Genomic DNA, 19247 nt, shown 5'->3' with positions numbered 1-19247 from the left:
AGATGATCTCGTCCCGAGCGGTACAGGCGCGCTGGGATCCGCGCTCTCCGCTGAAGCGCTGGCCTTTCAGCAGCTTCCTCTTCTAGCTAAAGCCTTTAAGATTTAGTTTTCCAGTCGTGCTCATTCTCAGTGCTGCAGGGTGTTCTTTAGCGCTTCAGAAGTTTTGGATTCTTTGCATCGAGTTCTCCTCTCTGTATAATTTTTATGACTGTTTATATTGTGACTTTGTTCTTAATGTGAAGAGCAGTAAACCCGCGCAACCAGTTTCAGGTTGTTGCTGGAAATGTTTTAAAGTGTAGCAATTTCTGTCCAGTGTGGCTCTAAAAAAGAAAAAAAAAAAAAAATCCTGCTGCAAAGCATATGCTGATTATGGTAGAAACTACTGCATGTGAAAAAGTAATTAATTTTAAAGTAACGATTTAAAATGTGGGTGGCAGCCCTTGTGATTCTTCACATCTAAACCCAGTTAAAACTGAAAGCTGCAGGGCAGCCTTATGTATTTTAAATTAAGATTATTTTGCAGGTTTTACAACCTGCATTTGCCTATTTATTTGTTGCATTCGTTTATAACAGTCCGATTTCGACTTGTAAGGAATCGGAGTAAAAAGGCTATGAGAGGCTGTAATTTGGAACACTAAATGGGAACTAAAACAATTGTATTCCTTTAAAAAGGCCATCAGACTTGGTAGGTTAGTAGCCTTTACTCGTTTCTTCTGCCTAGGGATCGTTTTGAGGAAGGGTGTAATGTAAGCTATAGGGAAAGACAGCAGAGGTGTATGCTCTCCGATGTGGAATCTATTGTTTAAGCCACAAGAACAGTTTAGGTGTCGTTCTTGAGAGTGTGTAGGCTTCTGCATGTGAAAAAGGATTGTAGACTGAAAGTAAGAATTCTCTTCATTGTTGTTCCCTAAAGAGCTAGGTGACTGGCAGTAATGAAAATATGTACAAAAGTTCCCTCTCGTTGGCTTTCATTTCTCTTACCTTCTAAAATTTGATTTAATTTTGCAAGGCTTTTGATACCTTCTGCAAACTACTACTGCATACCTTCATTTCTCAGGTAAGTCAGTATACTCTGGGCATGTGTGATATTTTGCTGAATCTGGTTCTGAGCACATGGAATTAATTCAGGTGTTGAAGACTTTTGTTTTGGGTTGGTATTGGTTTTTGGGTTTTTTTACATTTAAATTTATTTTTTGTAATGGTAACATTGTTTAAAGTGAAATATTTGCCTCTTCCAGATACGCCTGTAAGGGCTTTGTAGAAACATAATGGAGTTTGTAACAGATTTTCAGTTTTCTCAAAACTCAGATATTTCACATATTAATCATCACACACCCCCTCCAAAATTGCCTGCTAATTTGATATATTTTTTTATGAAAGAGTCTCCCCTCTTGTGTGAAACCCCCTGGGGAAGAGGCTATGGACAAAACCATTGGCAAACAGCAGAAACTGGCTTCAGACAAAATGCTGTCATACATAGCAAATGAAGAGACAGGAAAAAACATTTCTGTAATTTTCCAGCAGAGATTTTACTTATAATAAGAGTGGAAGGCACATTTCCAGATAGAGGTGAGTTGCTTATATAAAAAAGTAAGTTTGGTTGGTTCTGATTTCCAGGAATCCCAAGATGTTTAGCTTTGGGGTTTTTTTGTTTGTTTGTTTTTAATGAAAGCTGAAAGTGTGTTTTCTTTAAATTGGTACCATGTTTGAATTTTCTTTTTTTGTCATGCTATGAGGCACAATTAGACTTCAGGTCCGCAGGGGGCAAGCTAGTATTACTACAGTAAATTATTTTGGCCAGCTTACATTCAGAAGAGTTGTAATAAATTAGTTCCATCGTCTTGTTCCCCTAATGCTAACATCCGGAGCTAAAACTAAGCTTGTAGCCTAAAACATTAATGAACTTTTGAAAACAAAAGCTGTGCATCAAATTTAGCGCCAAGCTGGAAATACGCTATGGGAAATGTACGATCTGTTAAGGATATGTGATTAAAGTAAATGTGTCTTATCGCAGACCCTTGGCTTGAAGGTTGTGATGACCTCATTGTTGACCTTGGCCTCAAATACCATCTGTCCATACTTCTGTCCTGTTTCTGGGGGTTAGGTCTGTGTATAGCAAGTGATGCCTATCTGTATAGGTGCTGGTAGGCCTTTGTTAAGCTACGGCTCTTGTACACCAAGCTCTAAATTGCCGCCTTTCTGAACTCAGGCACCAAATTGATTCATTAGTAACAACAACCATTTTGAGTGGTTTGAAACCTTTCTGTGACTGTTCTGCATCATCCTCCTTTGTCCAGGATGCACTTACTTGGGGGTGAGAAGTTTGGTTACGTAATCATGGGGTATTTTTTGTAGCAAGTTTTCACCTTCAAAACACTTTCTCATAACTTTCGCTAATACTTGAGCATAGTCTTCATCAAGGCACTAAAGCAATTTCCTAAGTATTTGATGTCTAATTAACATTAAATGGTTTTATTTTGTGTTTTGGCCATGCGTTGTTCACCCTTTGTGACCAACTATTTATGCTGAAAGAGTAGCTATAGCGCTCAAAGAATGTATGCTATAATGTGCTGACCAAATTCAACTGTATGTATATAACACTATATGTTAAGAGAGTAAGAAACTCGTTATTTTTCATATTTGTTTAGAGTTACCTTCCTGCTTTTAGGGAAACCGGTTTCCTTAATTATATTCTTTTATCGTACCATTTGCCTTGTGTAATGGTTAATTAAGAGTATTTCTTAAAAATACATTGTTGCCAAGTATTCACAGGGAGGAGAGGAAGAACAGGAAAATGGGAAGTTGGGCAGAATAAGAAAGCAGTTCTTAAGAGTTCCTTTCTCCACCCATCCCTTCAATAAAGAAAAGTATGTAAGAAAACCCCCAAGCAAATAGTCGTCAGGCTTATTTGCCAGTCTTGCTTACCCTAGACTTCATATTGCTCTATCTAAAAATCTTTCCTGTTGAGGAACCAGCAATATCATTAGGAAAATAAGACTTTGCCAGTGTGCCTGAAAGTTTGTCTCGTTCTTTTGTTTGTGCATTGCTTCTGCTTCATGTACTAGCAGACTCTTTCTTAGTGGTGGAGTTATTTAAGCTACTGCTCTTATGCTCTTAGTCAGCTGCAAGGTTCTAAGTTTCATAGTAAGCCGGACTCTTGCTCAAAGCAGGTTTTGCAGATAGGCAGGATGGTATTCCCTCATTTCTTGGAACGTGAAGAACGCTCATCTGGTTCAGTTTTGAGGAAAAGACAAACTCTGCAGCATGATTTTTGGTGCTAAACCCAGAGTAGAAAACATTTCTTTCTTTCTTGTATGCCTATGTTGTAAAACATGGGTTGATCCTACTCTGGGTGTTAGATCAAGTTCGTGACTGTTAAGTCACTGGTAGCTTTTTTGTGTGAAGGACTGCATTCTCATGGACAGGGTGTCAAAATGCAGTGGGAACACCTTGCAGAGCAATAAGCTCTTCTTTCTGAGGCTTCCATTCGTAGAAGTCCTGTAGCTACCATGGCTGGGTGCTTTTTTGTCAGACAGACCAGATATTGCTGGTGAGCTGACAAGGCGCACATGCTGCTGCTCATTGCTTGCAAGAACTCAGTGGGAATTGCAGGCTGCTGCTGTTACCAAAGCAGCTGCTTTATCTCAGTTATGGTTCTGTTTGAGGCATATATTGTCCTTTTTGTAAGGATGCCATTTTTGACCTTTGAGTTCAGAGTTGTACCCCAACTTTTTTCTGTTTCAGATGTTAGGGTTTGCAAAAGAATAGGACCTCTAAGTTCTGCAGGAAGGGTTATCAGAGATTCCATGTGTTGTTCGCTTGTTTCTACAAATGCTGTTTCTCAGCATCAGTTAAAAAGAACCTTAGTGGTGTTTATGATCAAAATAGAAACGTTTTGATCTGCTCTAGCAAAATTCCGGCATAGGTATTTGCATATCATCTTCCCTAAATTCCACCTACTTCTGCACACAAAGTACTTTGGTTTTTGTTTTTTTTTTTTGCAAAACCGTACCTTTTTCAAGCCTCACAAAACATATTTTGAGTAGTTTCCCCAGAATTACAATCCAGATAACTGTAAGTTAACATTAAGAATGTCCTACATAAATTATCTGGCAAATGTGGTCATCTTCTGGCAAGCGCTTGGATAAAAATGTTTTATAAAAACTACAGTATCATTTTAAAACAATAAGCAAAGCTGCTCTTTTGAATTGCTCATAACTTGAAGTGGGACAATTTGGCCAAATACAACGTAAATGGAAAGATGGTATATGAGACTTGCTTTGACAGTGTAGTTAAACTTGACAAACTTTAGGGACCTGTATAACACTGAAGAATGATTTTCTTAGTAGAGGGCCCAACTTTCCATATAGAAAGTGGACATACTTTCTTTCTCATCCGTGGATATTTTGGCAAAGAGGGCTTGGCAGTAATACTGAGGCTCTAAATACATGTGATGCAAAAGAAGAACAAAAAAAAGAGCCAACTGTGCTCTTGTGATATCTGCAATTGTAATCTTGCACCATGCTTCGACTTGCCTAGAGCAGCCAGTCTTCCCTTCTGTGCCACCGGTCCTTCATCTTGCCTCCAACCTCCCGTTTCTCCTTTCCCCTTCCCTTGCAGCGGGAGCAGTGCTGGCTGTAGAGTTTGTGGGAGTTGGAGGGACTGGGCATGGGCTGCACTTCTCTTCCTTCCTCTGAGCTGCTACCGCATTGCAAACCTCTGCCGGCCAAGTACCAGGCAAAGCAGAACTGCCGTGTGGGTCTGGAGCAATCCAGTCTGGAATGGAAAAGGGATGTCCCAAGACTACCTTGTACTGCAGCCTCCGCTGAAGGGTTGAAGTCCTCCTTTGTGTGGGACGAGGCCCTAATCTCTTAGTGAAATTAGATCAGCTGATTTATGGAGGATGAGTCAATGAGGAAGGAGATCCTCTCTGTAACACCACTAATATCTATCCCTAATACTAGAAGGCATCGTGGTGCTGTGGTATTACTGGTGTGAATGGTTAATATGGTATTGCATTTTATTGCTTAGCAGAGGCTGTGGTCAAGGAAAGTTAAATATTGTGAGATGTTAAGGAGTTCATGAAATCTTAAGGAAGATGACTAGTCTTCGTGTTCTGATCTGTAAATTACTGGCACTGTTCGCAGAACACTGTATCCATGGCAACGTTGTGCTCAACTTCTGCCTTAATCTACCCACACGTGCACACACAAACAAATAACTGATCTGGCATCTTGCTGGCTAATCGCAGCAGCGATAGTGTATGGGTAAGGCTGACCAGGGCAGGTCAGGCCTAGGCTTTGTTCTGCCATCTCTCAATGTTTCCTCTAACGATTGTGACTGTTGCCCTAGCTACTTCAGGCAGAAGATGTCAGTTCCTTCAAGGAGTTGCCAAGTTATGCCTTATCCTAAATTTTTATTTGTTTTAATATAATTTTGAATTGTGGGCTGAGGAATGTATGCATAATTAACATTACACTGACTTTTTTTGTTGTTGTTTTGTTTCAGAGCTGCTTTAAGTGTTTTAAATTTGTTTACCTTATTGCATAACCTTTTGTATTTACTGGGGTTTTTTCTTTTTATTTTTTGGGGTTTTGTTTCTTTTATTGGATGGTAGGATTGGGTCAGTGTGGAAATCAGTTTTCCCTTTTAACTATAAGGAAATCCTTCCATAATAGGATTTAGTCAGACTGTAAAGGAGAATAGAGAATATTATAATAAAGGGATAGCACAGCAGAAAAAGGCTCGGGTGAGATCCAACAATAAAGATGTTCAGGCATCTACTCTCTAGGAAAGGGATTTGGGGAATTACTGTGATGAAATCTTAAAGCTATGAATCTAAATGCAATTTAAGAAGGAAAAGTCCAATCACATTATTTTTCTGTCTGCAATGACTTCTAAATAAAATTAGCTCTTGGAAAAGGAAGTAGAGGCAAAGGCTTTCTTAATATTTTTTCGGTTTTCTTGGCTATACTTCATTCTCCTAACTCGTGCTTCTATTGTAGAATTTGTCTTCTCTTTATCTGTTATTTCCTCTCAAACTTAGTAGATACTGTTAAGGATAATGAAAATATTGGAATTTTTTTTTTTTTAGCTTAATGAGGGCAGCTCACGTAGCAGTAGCCTTGTTTCAGTAAAGCTGTGTAAAATTGTCACTGCATTAAAATGCATGTATTGGCTATGCATCAGGAAAAAAAGACATCAGTTAATCTATTGTTTATACTTCTTTAATGTCTTTGCTGGAAATTGCTTAACTGTTGTGTGTTCTTCAAAACTGTATGTTTTATTTGACCTCAGATTTTTTGGTTATAGGAAAACTCTATTATGTAACAAGTTTTCATATATGACAGTGGCAAATTAGTCACCTTTCTATCTTTTAGCATTTATACAGACCCTATTGCCATAGTAACTAAGCTCTTCATAATTGTTAATGTATTAATCCTCAGAACATCCCTGTGAGGTAGAGAGGTATTCCTGTTTCACATGTGAGAAACTGAATCATAGGGAGGCAGAGTGATTTATCGATAGCCCCACAAGCCAATGGGAGCAGAGATAGATTCTCATTTCTGTTCCTGTGGCATAAGTGCCCTCTTGGTTGAACTGTCTTTTCTCTGCCCAGCTTTCTCAAATGAATGAATTTTAGTGAAATTGGCTGCAGCCATCTGGAATGTGCTCATTTGCATATAAGATCTGTGTGGCTGTCATTATTCAGCACATCAGGTTTAATGAACTCTGAAGATACCAAGCAAAAGAAATGTATGGACTGCTACTGAGTATTCTCAGTGGATCGTGAGATAGCTTTTTCTTCCTGTATATCACAATACCAAAAATTGGCTAGTTTAATGCTAATTTAATTGGCAATATGTGGCTCGTATCTCGATGCCAATAGAACAGTTTGTTAGTACATCTACTTTTGAAGGCTGACTTTGACCTTTGAAACTTTTTAAGATTGACTTTGAAATACTTGTGTTCAGAATGCTCTGCTATTCTTTGGGGGTTTTGTTGTTTGTTTGTTTTTAATTTTTAGACAGAACATACTTCACGAGCAGAAAGGAGAAGACGTGATTCATTCGGGATGTTTGACGGTTATGATAGTTGTAGTGAGGACACCAGCAGCAGTTCCAGTTCAGATGAGAGTGAAGAGGAGGTTGCTCCTTTGCCGTCCAGTCTCCCAATTATAAAGAACAATGGACAGGTCTATACTTATCCAGATGGCAAGTCTGGCATGGGTGAGTATGTGATGCATGAGTACAGTGAGTTTGGTATTTACGGGGTTTAGCCTGTGTTGAGTTGTGAGGGTCCAATCCCCAAAGTTGGTCCTGATTGAAAAGGGACCAAAACAGCTGAAGGGTTGGGGTTGGTTTGTTTTGGGAGGGGAGAATTGCTTTGTTTTTGCTAAACTGAAATAAGATAGATTTTGAATCCCACTGTCAGGAAAGAAATAGCATGGGAACATCCACCCTCCCATCAAACGTGTGTTGTGTATATATGCACATGCATGTGTATGTTCTCATGTACATTGTTTCTATTCTTTGAGCAAAATGTCAGTGTGTTCTTTCTACACTTGGGCGTATATTTTCTCTCTCTTTGTTATCTATACAATGTATTAAAATATATTTCTTCCTATACTAGGAAAACTTCGTTACTGTACAAAGTCTGTCAGTGTATACCTGTTCACTACCCACTTGCTGTGAGCTAGAGTATACTGGAAAAAATAAAAAAAAAGGGAGGATTGCTTTCATCATCAGGGAAAAAATATTTTAGCCAAAATTATTAGTGATTAGTAGAGCACTTTCTGGGCAGAATCTTGGTATTGTCTCTTTGGCATAAGTTGGTCACAAACTCATAGAACAACTCAGTGGGTGGGTGATGTTGTCAGCCTCTGAAGCTAGAAGAGAATATTGGTGGGCTAGGGTACTTTGGGTATACTAATTTATGACTTAAACAAGAGATCTGGTTTTATTTCAGGTCGGAAGTATTAAATATTTAGAGGAAATCAAGATTGGCAGGCCCAGATTCAAAGCAGACGTTTCCTTGAGAACCATGAAAACACAGATTTTGGCTTTAGCTGATTTAGCTGGGTCATTCACTTCTACCAGTGGTAAAACTGATAGGGAGCAGAAAGAGGCACCCTTTCACCAATGAGCTTGAGGTTCTTAGTGTTTCACTGACATTTGTGGTGGTGTTCTTATCTTAAGTTATTTTTCTGTGCAATTCTCTTCAGGGTCAAACCCTAAGAAACTGTTTGGTGGTGCCACCTACAGGACCTTCCTTATGTTGTCTTTGTTCTGAATGATTACTGAGGTCTCTATTACACTCTTAACATTTGGCTTTTTCTCTCCTCTGATTAGCTACATGCGAGATGTGTGGAATGGTTGGTGTCCGTGACGCTTTTTACTCTAAAACAAAACGCTTCTGCAGTGTGTCATGCTCTAGAAGCTATTCATCGAACTCCAAGAAGGCCAGCATTCTGGCCAGACTTCAGGTAGCGGTACAGACACCATTTTCTTTATATATTTATTATAGTCTGTGTGTGTATAAAACATGTACATTTGTAAAACTTGCATGACTTTTTTAAGATGGGTCAAGTTTCTTAACACATTAAAACTTTAACATGACTGATTTTGTAAGCCAAAACTCAAAACTGCGTCAGTCGTGAACAAATTACTTTGCTCAGCAGAACAAATTCCAGAGAACACTGACTTATTTAATTTCTGCTGTAGTTGCCCTTCTGCAAGAAAAAGATCAGGGAAAATCTTTCGTCCCACACTGTTAGTGACTTAAATTCCTTGATCTCATACCTTGCCCTTCTGCAAGAAAAAGATCAGGGAAAAATCTTCAGTCCACACATGTAGTGACTTGAAATTCCTTGTATCTCATACCCGAGATACTTTCGGGCTTTAGAGGGCATAAAGATTTACGTAGCATAGTTGTGGGGGTTTTTTTGATGGTTTTCCTAACCACGTAGATTTGCAAAATGCGTTTTGGTTTGTTCACTTAAAATATTAATCAACTAATCATGAAGGTATATTTGTAACATTCGAGAAAAGACATAGAAATGTGAGGAAATATCATTATATCCTATCTCAAATTCATTGCAACAAATGCCAAGAAATTGCATTGGTATAAATTAGATTTAAAGTTTTTCCTTTTGACCTGCTTTTAAAAGCTATCTTTTTTTCAGGTAAACAACAATGAATCTATAACGCTGTTCAAGTTGGAATACTAGTACAAAAGTCATCTTTTGGACATTCTTTGCTACTGGTTTTTAAATTTATTTAATATTACATGTAGTTTTGTGATACTTAGTCAACTTCCATTCTGTGTTGTAATTTTAATTAAATGTACCAGAGATATGCTACAGACCTATGGAAATTTCCTGATGGGAGTTTAGAAGACTTTATTTACTTAGCTTTTTTCTGTTTTAGGGTAAACCTCCAACAAAGAAGGCTAAAGTTCTACAAAAACAACCCTTAGTGGCTAAATTAGCAGCATATGCTCAGTACCAGGCAACTTTACAAAACCAGGCAAAGACTAAAGCAGGTAATGTCCTATAAACAGAGCTGAAACAAATTCTTAGTAATACTAGATTTGTGGCTCACTAGCAGCTTCCTAAATAAAATAACTTTCTCTTAGCAGCTGTCCCTGTGGAAGGTTTCAGCTGGGGTAACTACATCAATAGCAATAGCTTTACAGCAGCTCCTGTTACCTGTTTTAAACACGTAAGTATTTTTCAATATGTGCTATCTTTTTGTGTGTGTGCATGAGAGAGAGTCCGTGTTAATTCTTGAATTCATTTTTGCAAAACATTCATATCTAAATATGTTTCATGGCCTTGAACTATTGTCATGGCTTAACCCCAGCCAGCAACTCAGCCCCATGCAGCTGCTCGCTCACTTCACCCCAGTGGGATGGGGGAGAATCAGAAGGGTAAAAGCGAGAAAACTCCTGGGTTGATATAAAGGCAGTTCAATAGGTAAAGCAGAAGCCATACACAAGCAAAGCAAAACAAGGATTTCATTCACTGCTTCCCACGGGCAGGCGGGTGTTCAGCCATCCTCAGGAAAGCAGGGCACCATCATGCGTAATGGTGACTGGGGAAGACAAAAGCCATCACTCTGAACGCCCCCCCTTCCTTCTTCTTCCCTCAGCTTTATATGCTGAGCATGATGTCATACGGTGTAGGATATCCCTGGGGTCAGTTGGGGTCAGCTGTCCTGGCCACGTCCCCTCCCATCTCCTTGTGCCCCCCCAGCCACTTGCTGGTGGGGTGACAGGCCAGCAATGCCCTTGGCCCAGTGTCAGCCCTGCTCAGCAGGGACTAAAGCATCCCTGTGCTACCAACACTGTTTCCAGCACAAATCCAAAACACTGCCCCATACCAGCTACAGTGAAGAAAATGAACGCTATCCTAGGCAAAACCAGCACAACTATGAAACTTATATTGTGAACTGTGTTAGTATGACTACTTTTTAGATAGGTATATTTGGGTTTATCTGTTCTTTAAAACCATTTTGAACACTATCAGTTACTTTCATCATACATGCTCTCATAATCAAAGAATAAAGTAAAAGGAGGACTCTTGAACAATTGCAAAATTATTTTTTTCACACTCAATGTGTGAAATCATCAAATGCACTCCAGAGTATCAAATCAACCAGGTCATGCAATATTAGAAAAAGTTACAAAAGGCTTTTTAGATTGAGTCAAGCTTGCTCCATTATGTTGAACTGATCTTTTGGTTACATATTTGGATTTGGGATTTTTTTTTCTTAGCTTTTAGTCAGATTCTCCATGTTGCCAGGTAATGTAGAAACAGAGGAAAATGAAGGCTTTTTATAAATCTGAAGTTAAGGAGGTTGGTTTTCTTTGTATTTTAGTAACAAAAATCCCAAACAAAAAAGTCCTCAGTCATTACAGAATGCAGTGAGGGGATGAGGAAAATATTTAGCACCATCTGTCTTCAATGTGTTTGTTAAATTCCAATTATTAGATCTTGTTTAAAATATTGTCAGTACTTTCTTCAGTAAAAACTTTCCTACAGAAAGTGTTTTTTCAGCGTACTTATTTGGGAAGTTGAAGTGTTCCATCTTCTTACAAAGTTTTATTTTGCTCAAAATTATCTGATGAAAATTGCAATCAAAACCAACATTTTGTTTTGTGGAAGTTGTCCATGAGGGAGAAGAGAGACATATTTTCTCTACAGTTCTGGAATTCATGCTGAGCCCTGTCAACTCATAAATCGGTAGGAGCTGAGGGCTCTTGGCAGTTGGCACTTTCTGAATAGCACCCTTTATGCTTAGAGGCCTTAACTGTTGCCCAGAACAGAGTCTTGCATTAGTATAGCTTCATGAATTTGTATCGAATTCCACGTGCTTAAGTAAGCATGTTTGCACTTGCTTTCACAGTTTAGGTACGTGCTATAAGTAATTTCATAAGTACATATCAAAAGATATTGTTTGATAATGTGGGTTGTGCTTTTATAACAAAATGCTTCATTATGTATGGCATCCTTAACTAGGATACAGCTACAGTAGTTGGGTCGCTTGTCAATTATGCTATAACATTCTGTATTAAAAGGAGTTATATCTTCTTTCTTACTGCTTCATTCACTAAGTCGAATGGGGCACCAATAATGTGAACAGATACAGTACTAATGTTCACATTTACCGTGATAATTTTCACAAGCTACCTGGCAACAGTGCTACTAAGCCTGAATGTTTCTTTTCTGTCCCCGGTTTTCTTTTTTTTTTTTTTTTTTTTTTTTTTTTTTTTTTTTTTTTTTTTTTTTAATACAAGTAAAATGCAACTCCTGAAGTGTCCTTTGGATATTTCTGCTTCTTTGGAGGACATTAGTTAGTGTTATGAGGGTGTGATTTGCATTTAGTTGTACTGTAATTACTTCTTTGAAAAATACATTACTTAAACCAGTCAGAATCTGAAAACACATTAGTAGTCTCTTGTTAGATCCGTGTCTCTCTTCCACTCTATGTTGATAATTAAAAGAAACTATACTCTTTTTGTCGGTCTGGAAAGATTATTGCTGTGTTTTCTGTGTACTATATTGCTTTGATTGGTCAAAGTTTGTATTAGTCGATGTTTGTTTACCATCTCTATTATGGATTCCATGCATGTAGGGTGTGTGTGTCTGCGAGATTGAATATATAAAGCTTATTCTGTTCAAAACAAAAGTTTTTAATTGACAGTAAAATCATAACATATCTAACATTAAATTTGTTATTAGATAAAATATGTATCTCGTTATACTGGGTATATCTGTATGGATATTTGATAGGGAACATTTGGATCAATAATAAAGAAAATTTAAGGGCATTACAAGATGTGGGATTTGGCTTATTGATTATTTTATTAATAACCTGGCATATTTCAGTATTTCAGGTCTGACATAATTTTCCCACATCAGTTTTTTTTTTTGCCTGGGAGTTATTTTCTCTTCAACTTAAACCAGTTACATTTTAGTATTAAAACATTTAAATCCTGAAGTTCTCTCTATCTCTGTATGAGAAGAATTAATTTCGAAGTCTTTTGATGCCCTTAATGTGGCTTTTGTGCTTCCCTGTTACCTTCATTCCAGACCTCAGTCCTGAGTTGACACCAATGAAATTCACTAGCAACAGTACATACAACTGTGCCCACTTTATGGTTCAGTAAACTAGAGAAGCTGCTTTGGTTTATGTCATATAGGAAGCCAGAATTACAGTTTGTTCACCTTGCAGCTTTTTTCTTTTTTCCAAATTGCATTAATCAGGCACACAGCGGTAGCTGATGCAAGGAGGAAAACTCTTCATTTAACAGTTTGTGTTGTGCTATATCTCGGTGACATACAATGTGCTCCTTGCTAACCTGTATTCCAATTTCATTTTCTTCTAAACAGTTTTTACTTTTCTCTATACTTGCTTTTATTTGCTCAAATCATTCCTAGAAATAAAAGCAAATACAGTGCTTTGAATTTTTGTCAGTGCTACTTAACGTACAACTTAATGCACAACTAATAGTAATCATTCTTTTCCACTCTGTTGCTAGTGAGATGCATATTTTCTGAAGTTAAGAATTTTTTAGTCATTCTTCCGGTTTAATTTTATCCTGAACTGAAATATTTTCATTCTTTTAGTTTCTTTTGTTTGTTAAATAAATAAATAAATAGTTTGCGCTAAGGTACCATTTCCAGGGTTTTACACTAGGTGGCAGTGCTTTTCTTTGAACTTTTTATTTTTAAAGCATGTTGCACATTGGCATTACCTTTTGGGGGGGTTACTGTTCACACACAAGGTATCAGCATAGTATCTTTACGCTTCAGGAATTGGTAGCATCGCTTTGCCTTTAAAATCCTTATTCAAGTTTCAGATCTGAAATGTCGGTGCCATCCAAAACTTTTAGAAGCCGATTATTTAACTCGCGACATCTTTGTTCAGCTAGGCATGTGGGGATACTTAGCCTTTAGGTGCTCCTGTCAAACAGGATCTTCCTGATTGCAACTTACCTTGCAGAGAAGGCAGCTGCCGCTCACAGATAAACCCTCCCACGTCATCTCCCGGAGCAGGAAGCCATGAACCAGATCTTCCTTGTTTGGGAGTGACATGAAGTGGATCTCTTCGTCATGAGTCCGAAAGGTAAATTTGTTCTTACCTGTAAATTATGGTTCTGCTAGTTCGCACTATGCCAATCCAGTCTTCAGAGTTACCCTTCCAGCCAGCAGATGAATAAGACTTAACACTTATATAGTGCTTTGTGAGTTTTTCAAAGCACTGTGCAAACATTGATTGATTGATCAGATAAGGACAGAGAAGATACAAAGGAAGATGGCTGCTATAGCCCTGGTTTATCCAGTCTTCCTCCCTTAAGAACATTTGTAACGAGTGAAAAAGGAAAAGATGGCGCAGTATACCAGGTATACTGTAAACAACCACTTCAGGACAGTAGTGTTATCTGGCATTTCAGTAGTGATGCTACACAGGATGGCGTCCTTCTTCTAAAGGGTGAGCCATATGGATTGGTGTAGGAGAACTAGCAGAACCAATATTTTCACAGACAAGGACAAATTTAACTTTCTGCTATTTCCCTCTATACCAATCCACATTCTAGGCATAAAAATTTGTGACATTTCCATTATCAGTTAGTGTGAGGAGTGTTTTGATATACTTTTCTCTCTGAATCAACTGAATAGATGAGCAGGCCGTAAAATATATTTTGATTAAGTGCAGCTGGATTATGAAATTATTCAGCACTACTATTTTTGATTGTTTGGCCTCATCTGTATCTCTATACAAGGCAACACGATTGACTAAAATATGCCGTTAGAAAAGTTTATTTCCCCAATTCAGTTCAGAAAGCTGCATGTCAATTTAGAGATGATAGTGAATATGTAATAGGACTTGATTAAGAAGCTGTGTCTGCATATTTTGTGTGTGAAAATAAGCCATCATCTTTCAAGTTGTTTTTTTCTCTCTGTCTGCCAGATGGCAGAAAAGAGCTCTGCAGTCTAGACTGGTGTAGATGGGACATAGCAGAACACGAAGAGACCAGGCTTCAAGAATAAGAAACTGGAATACTTGCAGTAACTTATTTTTGGTTTAATAGTTAAAATGAGTCTTAAGTTTTGTATGCCTAGCCTCAAATATTTCTACTAGTGAAGGGTATTAGTGCTGCTGGTTGGGTGTTGCTGATTGCCAGCAAAATTCCAGTATTGTGATTTCCAATCATTCAGGATTAATCCAACTTTTTTCACTTGTGGCTCTCAGCCAAAATTCTGAAGTTGGAGGCTGTTTCCACTGAGCTGTTAAGTTCTCTATGTTTGGAAAGAGCTTTGTAAATGAGACACAGCCTTAGAATACTGCCTGCCCGCTATGGCGCAGAACCAGAGGATCCCTTCAGTTGTTCCTGTGATACCTGGATATTCTCTGAACTGATAATAATTTCTTTTTCTCAGAACCCTTTAGAATTGATATGACTGTTCTAAAATACCACAATTCTGAATCTTTGCCTTCTTGGTGATCTCTAGTTTAATGTAGACTGAGTCGTTTTCTGTTCTGTTACCAATATAACTTCAGTTGAGTCACTTTTAAGGTTTTAGATTCTTCAGCACTGTGCATTTCTGATATCTCTACAATACCATCTTTGACTATCTTTTCATGGTGATCTGTTCAACAAAACATTGTTCTTGAGATAGCAAACTAAATGTAATTTTTATCTCCAAGTTTCCCCAAATCCTTAATAGTTCATCAAGCTTGTACTTCTTTTTGTTACTAACAAGTTAGTCTAAGCCTTCCAGACTCTGTGAGAAATCTAGCTGTGCATTTTCTTTTGGCATTCATTAAAAAGGTGCCACTCGGCCTTCTATTCTTTTTGCTTGCTCGATAGAATGATCATTTGCAGGTGGTAGGAAAGCCTGTTCCTCTTGGGAGGATGCAAACCAGTGGGTGATAAACCCCACTGTAATAAATCATCAGAATAGATTCAAGAAATAACTTTTAAGCATTTTTTCAGGAACATTTCTGATTTACAGAATGTAAAGATTTTGATGTCTGTGGTACAGGTATGAATCTAAAGTATCATAACTTTTTTGCAAGTAGAATTGCAGAAGAACTACACAGTTCTTGCTAACTCAGTAGCTTGCGCCTACTTGAAACATATTGGAATAAAGCTCACCTGTGAGTATAAGCTATTTGTGCTTGTGCTTTACAGATTTTTAAACTTGGAATCCTATAGTTTTTTCAGGAAATACACATTAATAATTATATACAGTTACAATACTACACATAAGATTCAAATCAAAACCAAACTAGATTTTCATAAAACAGCTGTTTTTTAAATGTATGCTCATGTCTTATCCTGTATATTGATTGGTTTATCTTTTTAAGTTGCTTGTAAAACACTAATACAACAACAAAAAAATATTTTCATGTGGTGAACTGGTGACTTTCCCCCCTACCTTAAATGATAGGCACCTATGGGGACATGCTGGGGTGATATCTCAGAAGGAGTGCGAGTGGAGGTTCCAAACACCGACTGCAGCCTACCTACCAAAGTCTTCTGGATAGCTGGAATTGTAAAATTAGCAGGTGAATATATTTTAGTTGAAATTATTTTAATAATCAAAATAGCAGTGTGAAGGGAGCTAATAATTTTGTCAGTGGTCACCTGGTTAGTAGAATGTTGACACTGGTTAGGTTGTCAGAGCTGTGTCAGTCAGATGTTTTAGCACTATCACTATGTTGTCCTGTTTTATAGTGGCTTCGCTGAAGCTTGAGAATGCCTGTTTTGTTTTGGTTTTTTATATTGCCTCAGAGTACAGTAAGAGCAGTGTGGATTGAGGAGATAGGAAATTGCATAATAGCTAGCAAGTAAGCCTCATTATATATATATCACTTTTGGTTAAAAGAAAAGTTAAAAATTCAAGGTCACATAGCTAAGATATGAAAAAGCAGATACTGTGGGTAATTAATTTTGTCCTTCTATGTATAACTTCTAAAGGTTTATAGTTCAATGATTTTAATTAAAATTTGCCTTACATGATAGCTCATGCACATTTGTCAAAGTAATCCATTCTGTGCATTAATAACATGCAGCAATGTGATGTAAGAATAGTGTTCTATAAAAAGTTCTAGTCTAGAAAATCCAATGTAATATACATTATGATTGGTAAAGAAATATTAACAGATCTTTTATAATCTTGTTTAATTCTTGTCTTTTTAAATGGGATTGCTTTCTTTCAGGCTACAATGCTCTCTTAAGATACGAAGGCTTTGAAAATGATTCAAGTCTTGACTTCTGGTGCAACGTTTGTGGGTCTGACATCCACCCAGTTGGTTGGTGTGCAACCAGTGGGAAGCCCCTAGTCCCTCCTCGAAGTATGTAAATAGTAGCCTTACTGATTGATATCTAAGTCTGTCTTTATTAAACTAAATTTGCTCATGGTTCAGATATCCAAGTATTTTTTACCATAGCAAATCTTTCAACAAGTTATGAATAAATCATTTTAACTTTTGGAAAAATAAGGATTTGACTGATGCTGAAAGTGTTTCTTGGAGTAGCCCATCTCATGTGACTTAGAAGTTTTTAAGATCAAGGTGGAAGCAGTTAGCTAATCAGTGATGTGAACATGCACTGATTTTATTTATATTTTGTTATTAAATTCTTTGCCCTGACATACCCATAAACTTAATCTTGGGTAGCATTCATTCTCTAAAGAGGATTTTGTCATTATTGTCATCCAGGCTTTTTAACAGTCATCTGGGATTTCTTATTTACATATTCCAGACTAATATTGTCTCTAACGGACACAATTAAAAATCAGTGGCTTATTTTTTCCCCTTCATTTGCAACAGCCATCCAACACAAATACACAAACTGGAAAGCTTTTCTAGTGAAACGACTTACTGGTGCCAAAACACTTCCTCCTGACTTTTCTCAGAAGGTAAGGCTGATGCAATATCAATGATGTACTATAAACAAAATTGCAGCACAATGTGAAGAACTGAAGTATTTTACAATGGCACATCAGCTCCTCTTATAGTGAGGGTGATACAGTACTTTCTTCCCTTAAATACAGTTTTCCTTGGAATCTCTATTCTCCATTTATGTCCACGCTTGTCAGTATGTATTTGGAAAACTGTTTCCTCTAGCGGAAAGTAATTTTCTTTAAAAACTAGTTAGTTTATACTAATTTTAAAATACCCCAATTTAAAAATTAAAAAAGTGCTAATAAGCTACCCTGTGATACGTAAGAAAAATTAAAACTCATTTTTCTAATTCAGGAATGACTTCTATCATGCACTATTTCAAGAAACTGAACGAAATGTTCATACCTAGATGCAATAAAGTACATACTTTCAAATGTTAGTATTTTTCATCTGCTCTGGACTATATTTTTTTGCTGTCTTTAAGTCATGTCTTTTAAGTGTGGCAGCCGCCTGTATAGTGTGCTGTAAGTTTACTTACTAATATTGTGAGATGGTACCTAGCTTTTAGTAGGAGTATGAGACTTGTTTGTTGTCTTACACTGCATCTAATATTAAAAAAACCTAAACAAAACCACAAAACAAAAAACCCTTTCTGCAGTTGTTTATTTCTATTTAAAAATTGTCTCAGTTGGAAGCCAAATTAAATTGGCAAGAACTGAACACCTTGGGGGATAATGGAAATGGCAAGTGACAGATACTGATTTTTAAAGAGAATGTATTGTCGCAAAGCAGATTAACATTTATTTCCATCTCTTCCTTTCTTTTTGATATATTATGAAGAAAAATGTTTGTGAGTGGCCAGCTTTAATTATGTTGAAGGTTTATTTTCCATGCCTTTTATAATAGTCTTTTAATCCTATTTTTAAAGTGTGACAAAGAAAAAAAAAAAAAACAACATCTTGGGGTTGGTTTAATTGTTTCTCAAAGTAATTTTATCCATTGTTAACAATGAAACAAACTTTTCATTAAGTCAATGGAAAATTCCTGTAACTTATATGAGAATTGTATTAGGGGCTGTACTTGATACAATTAAAGCACTGATGGATCTATTCTACTTAGTTTTCTGAAACATTTCATTTTTCCCCATGTACAATGAAATGTAAGAGAAATTGTGTGTCATTTTTGCAGGTTGATTAACAATACTTGAATTAAATGAAAAGTGCATTGATACTGCACTTTAATAGAAGATGGCAGATGACTAAGGGAAAACAGAGTATATTCTTACAGAATGGTTTTTTTTCCTGTTACTTTAAGGTGTCTGAAAGTATGCAGTATCCATTCAAAACTTCCATGAGAGTAGAAGTTGTTGACAAAACGCACCTTTGTCGAACAAGGGTAGCAGTTGTAGAAAGTGTCATTGGGGGACGGTTAAGATTGGTGTATGAAGAAAGTGAAGACAAAACTGATGACTTCTGGTGCCATATGTACAGTCCACTCATTCATCATATTGGTTGGTCTCGAAGTATAGGACACAGATTCAAAAGATCTGGTAAGCTTGTTGTGTTTTAGAGGTGTCTTTGTGGGCAGTATTGGCTTGGAGAAGTCTGACTTAAGCAGTGCTGTCACTTTATATAATTAATAAAACTTAGCTTGAATAATGATCTTTAAAAATTTATATAATGCATCCCAGGGGTTTTAGCAATTACAGTACATCTAGGAGTTTCAGTTAGAAGTATAATTGGAGTATTTTACAGCATTGGAAAAGCCAAAATAAATCTTCAGTTGATTTGTCGTATGTCATATCTAGAAAGATTCAGTGATAAACAG

At 37.1% G+C, this 19247-nt stretch overlaps 1 protein-coding gene across 5 annotated transcripts in view; it reads left to right on the top strand.

Moving 5' to 3' along the window:
- Window positions 1–33: 33 nt before the first annotated feature.
- MBTD1 (mbt domain containing 1) overlaps window positions 34–19247 on the top strand; it is a 37873-nt gene continuing 18659 nt past the window's right edge. The window contains exons 1-10 of one of the 5 annotated variants that reach the window (XM_035893289.1): window positions 34–1057; window positions 1381–1569; window positions 7028–7229; window positions 8352–8485; window positions 9429–9543; window positions 9637–9722; window positions 15962–16079; window positions 16734–16868; window positions 17346–17434; window positions 18735–18969. In XM_035893289.1, the coding sequence (XP_035749182.1) occupies window positions 7076–7229; window positions 8352–8485; window positions 9429–9543; window positions 9637–9722; window positions 15962–16079; window positions 16734–16868; window positions 17346–17434; window positions 18735–18969 (1066 nt within the window). In that variant the 5' untranslated portion in view covers window positions 34–1057; window positions 1381–1569; window positions 7028–7075. Of the gene's footprint in view, window positions 1570–7027; window positions 7230–8351; window positions 8492–9428; window positions 9544–9636; window positions 9723–15961; window positions 16080–16733; window positions 16869–17345; window positions 17435–18734; window positions 18970–19247 lie in introns of all 5 variants that reach the window. The other 4 variants (XM_035893288.1, XM_035893286.1, XM_035893290.1 and 1 more) reach the window with 4 other exon arrangements.

The sequence above is a fragment of the Egretta garzetta genome, unplaced genomic scaffold (genome assembly GCF_000687185.1).
Source record: "Egretta garzetta isolate BGI_Z169 unplaced genomic scaffold, ASM68718v1 scaffold34, whole genome shotgun sequence".
Taxonomy (NCBI): domain Eukaryota; kingdom Metazoa; phylum Chordata; class Aves; order Pelecaniformes; family Ardeidae; genus Egretta; species Egretta garzetta.
This window is presented reverse-complemented; position numbering and strand designations above follow the sequence as displayed.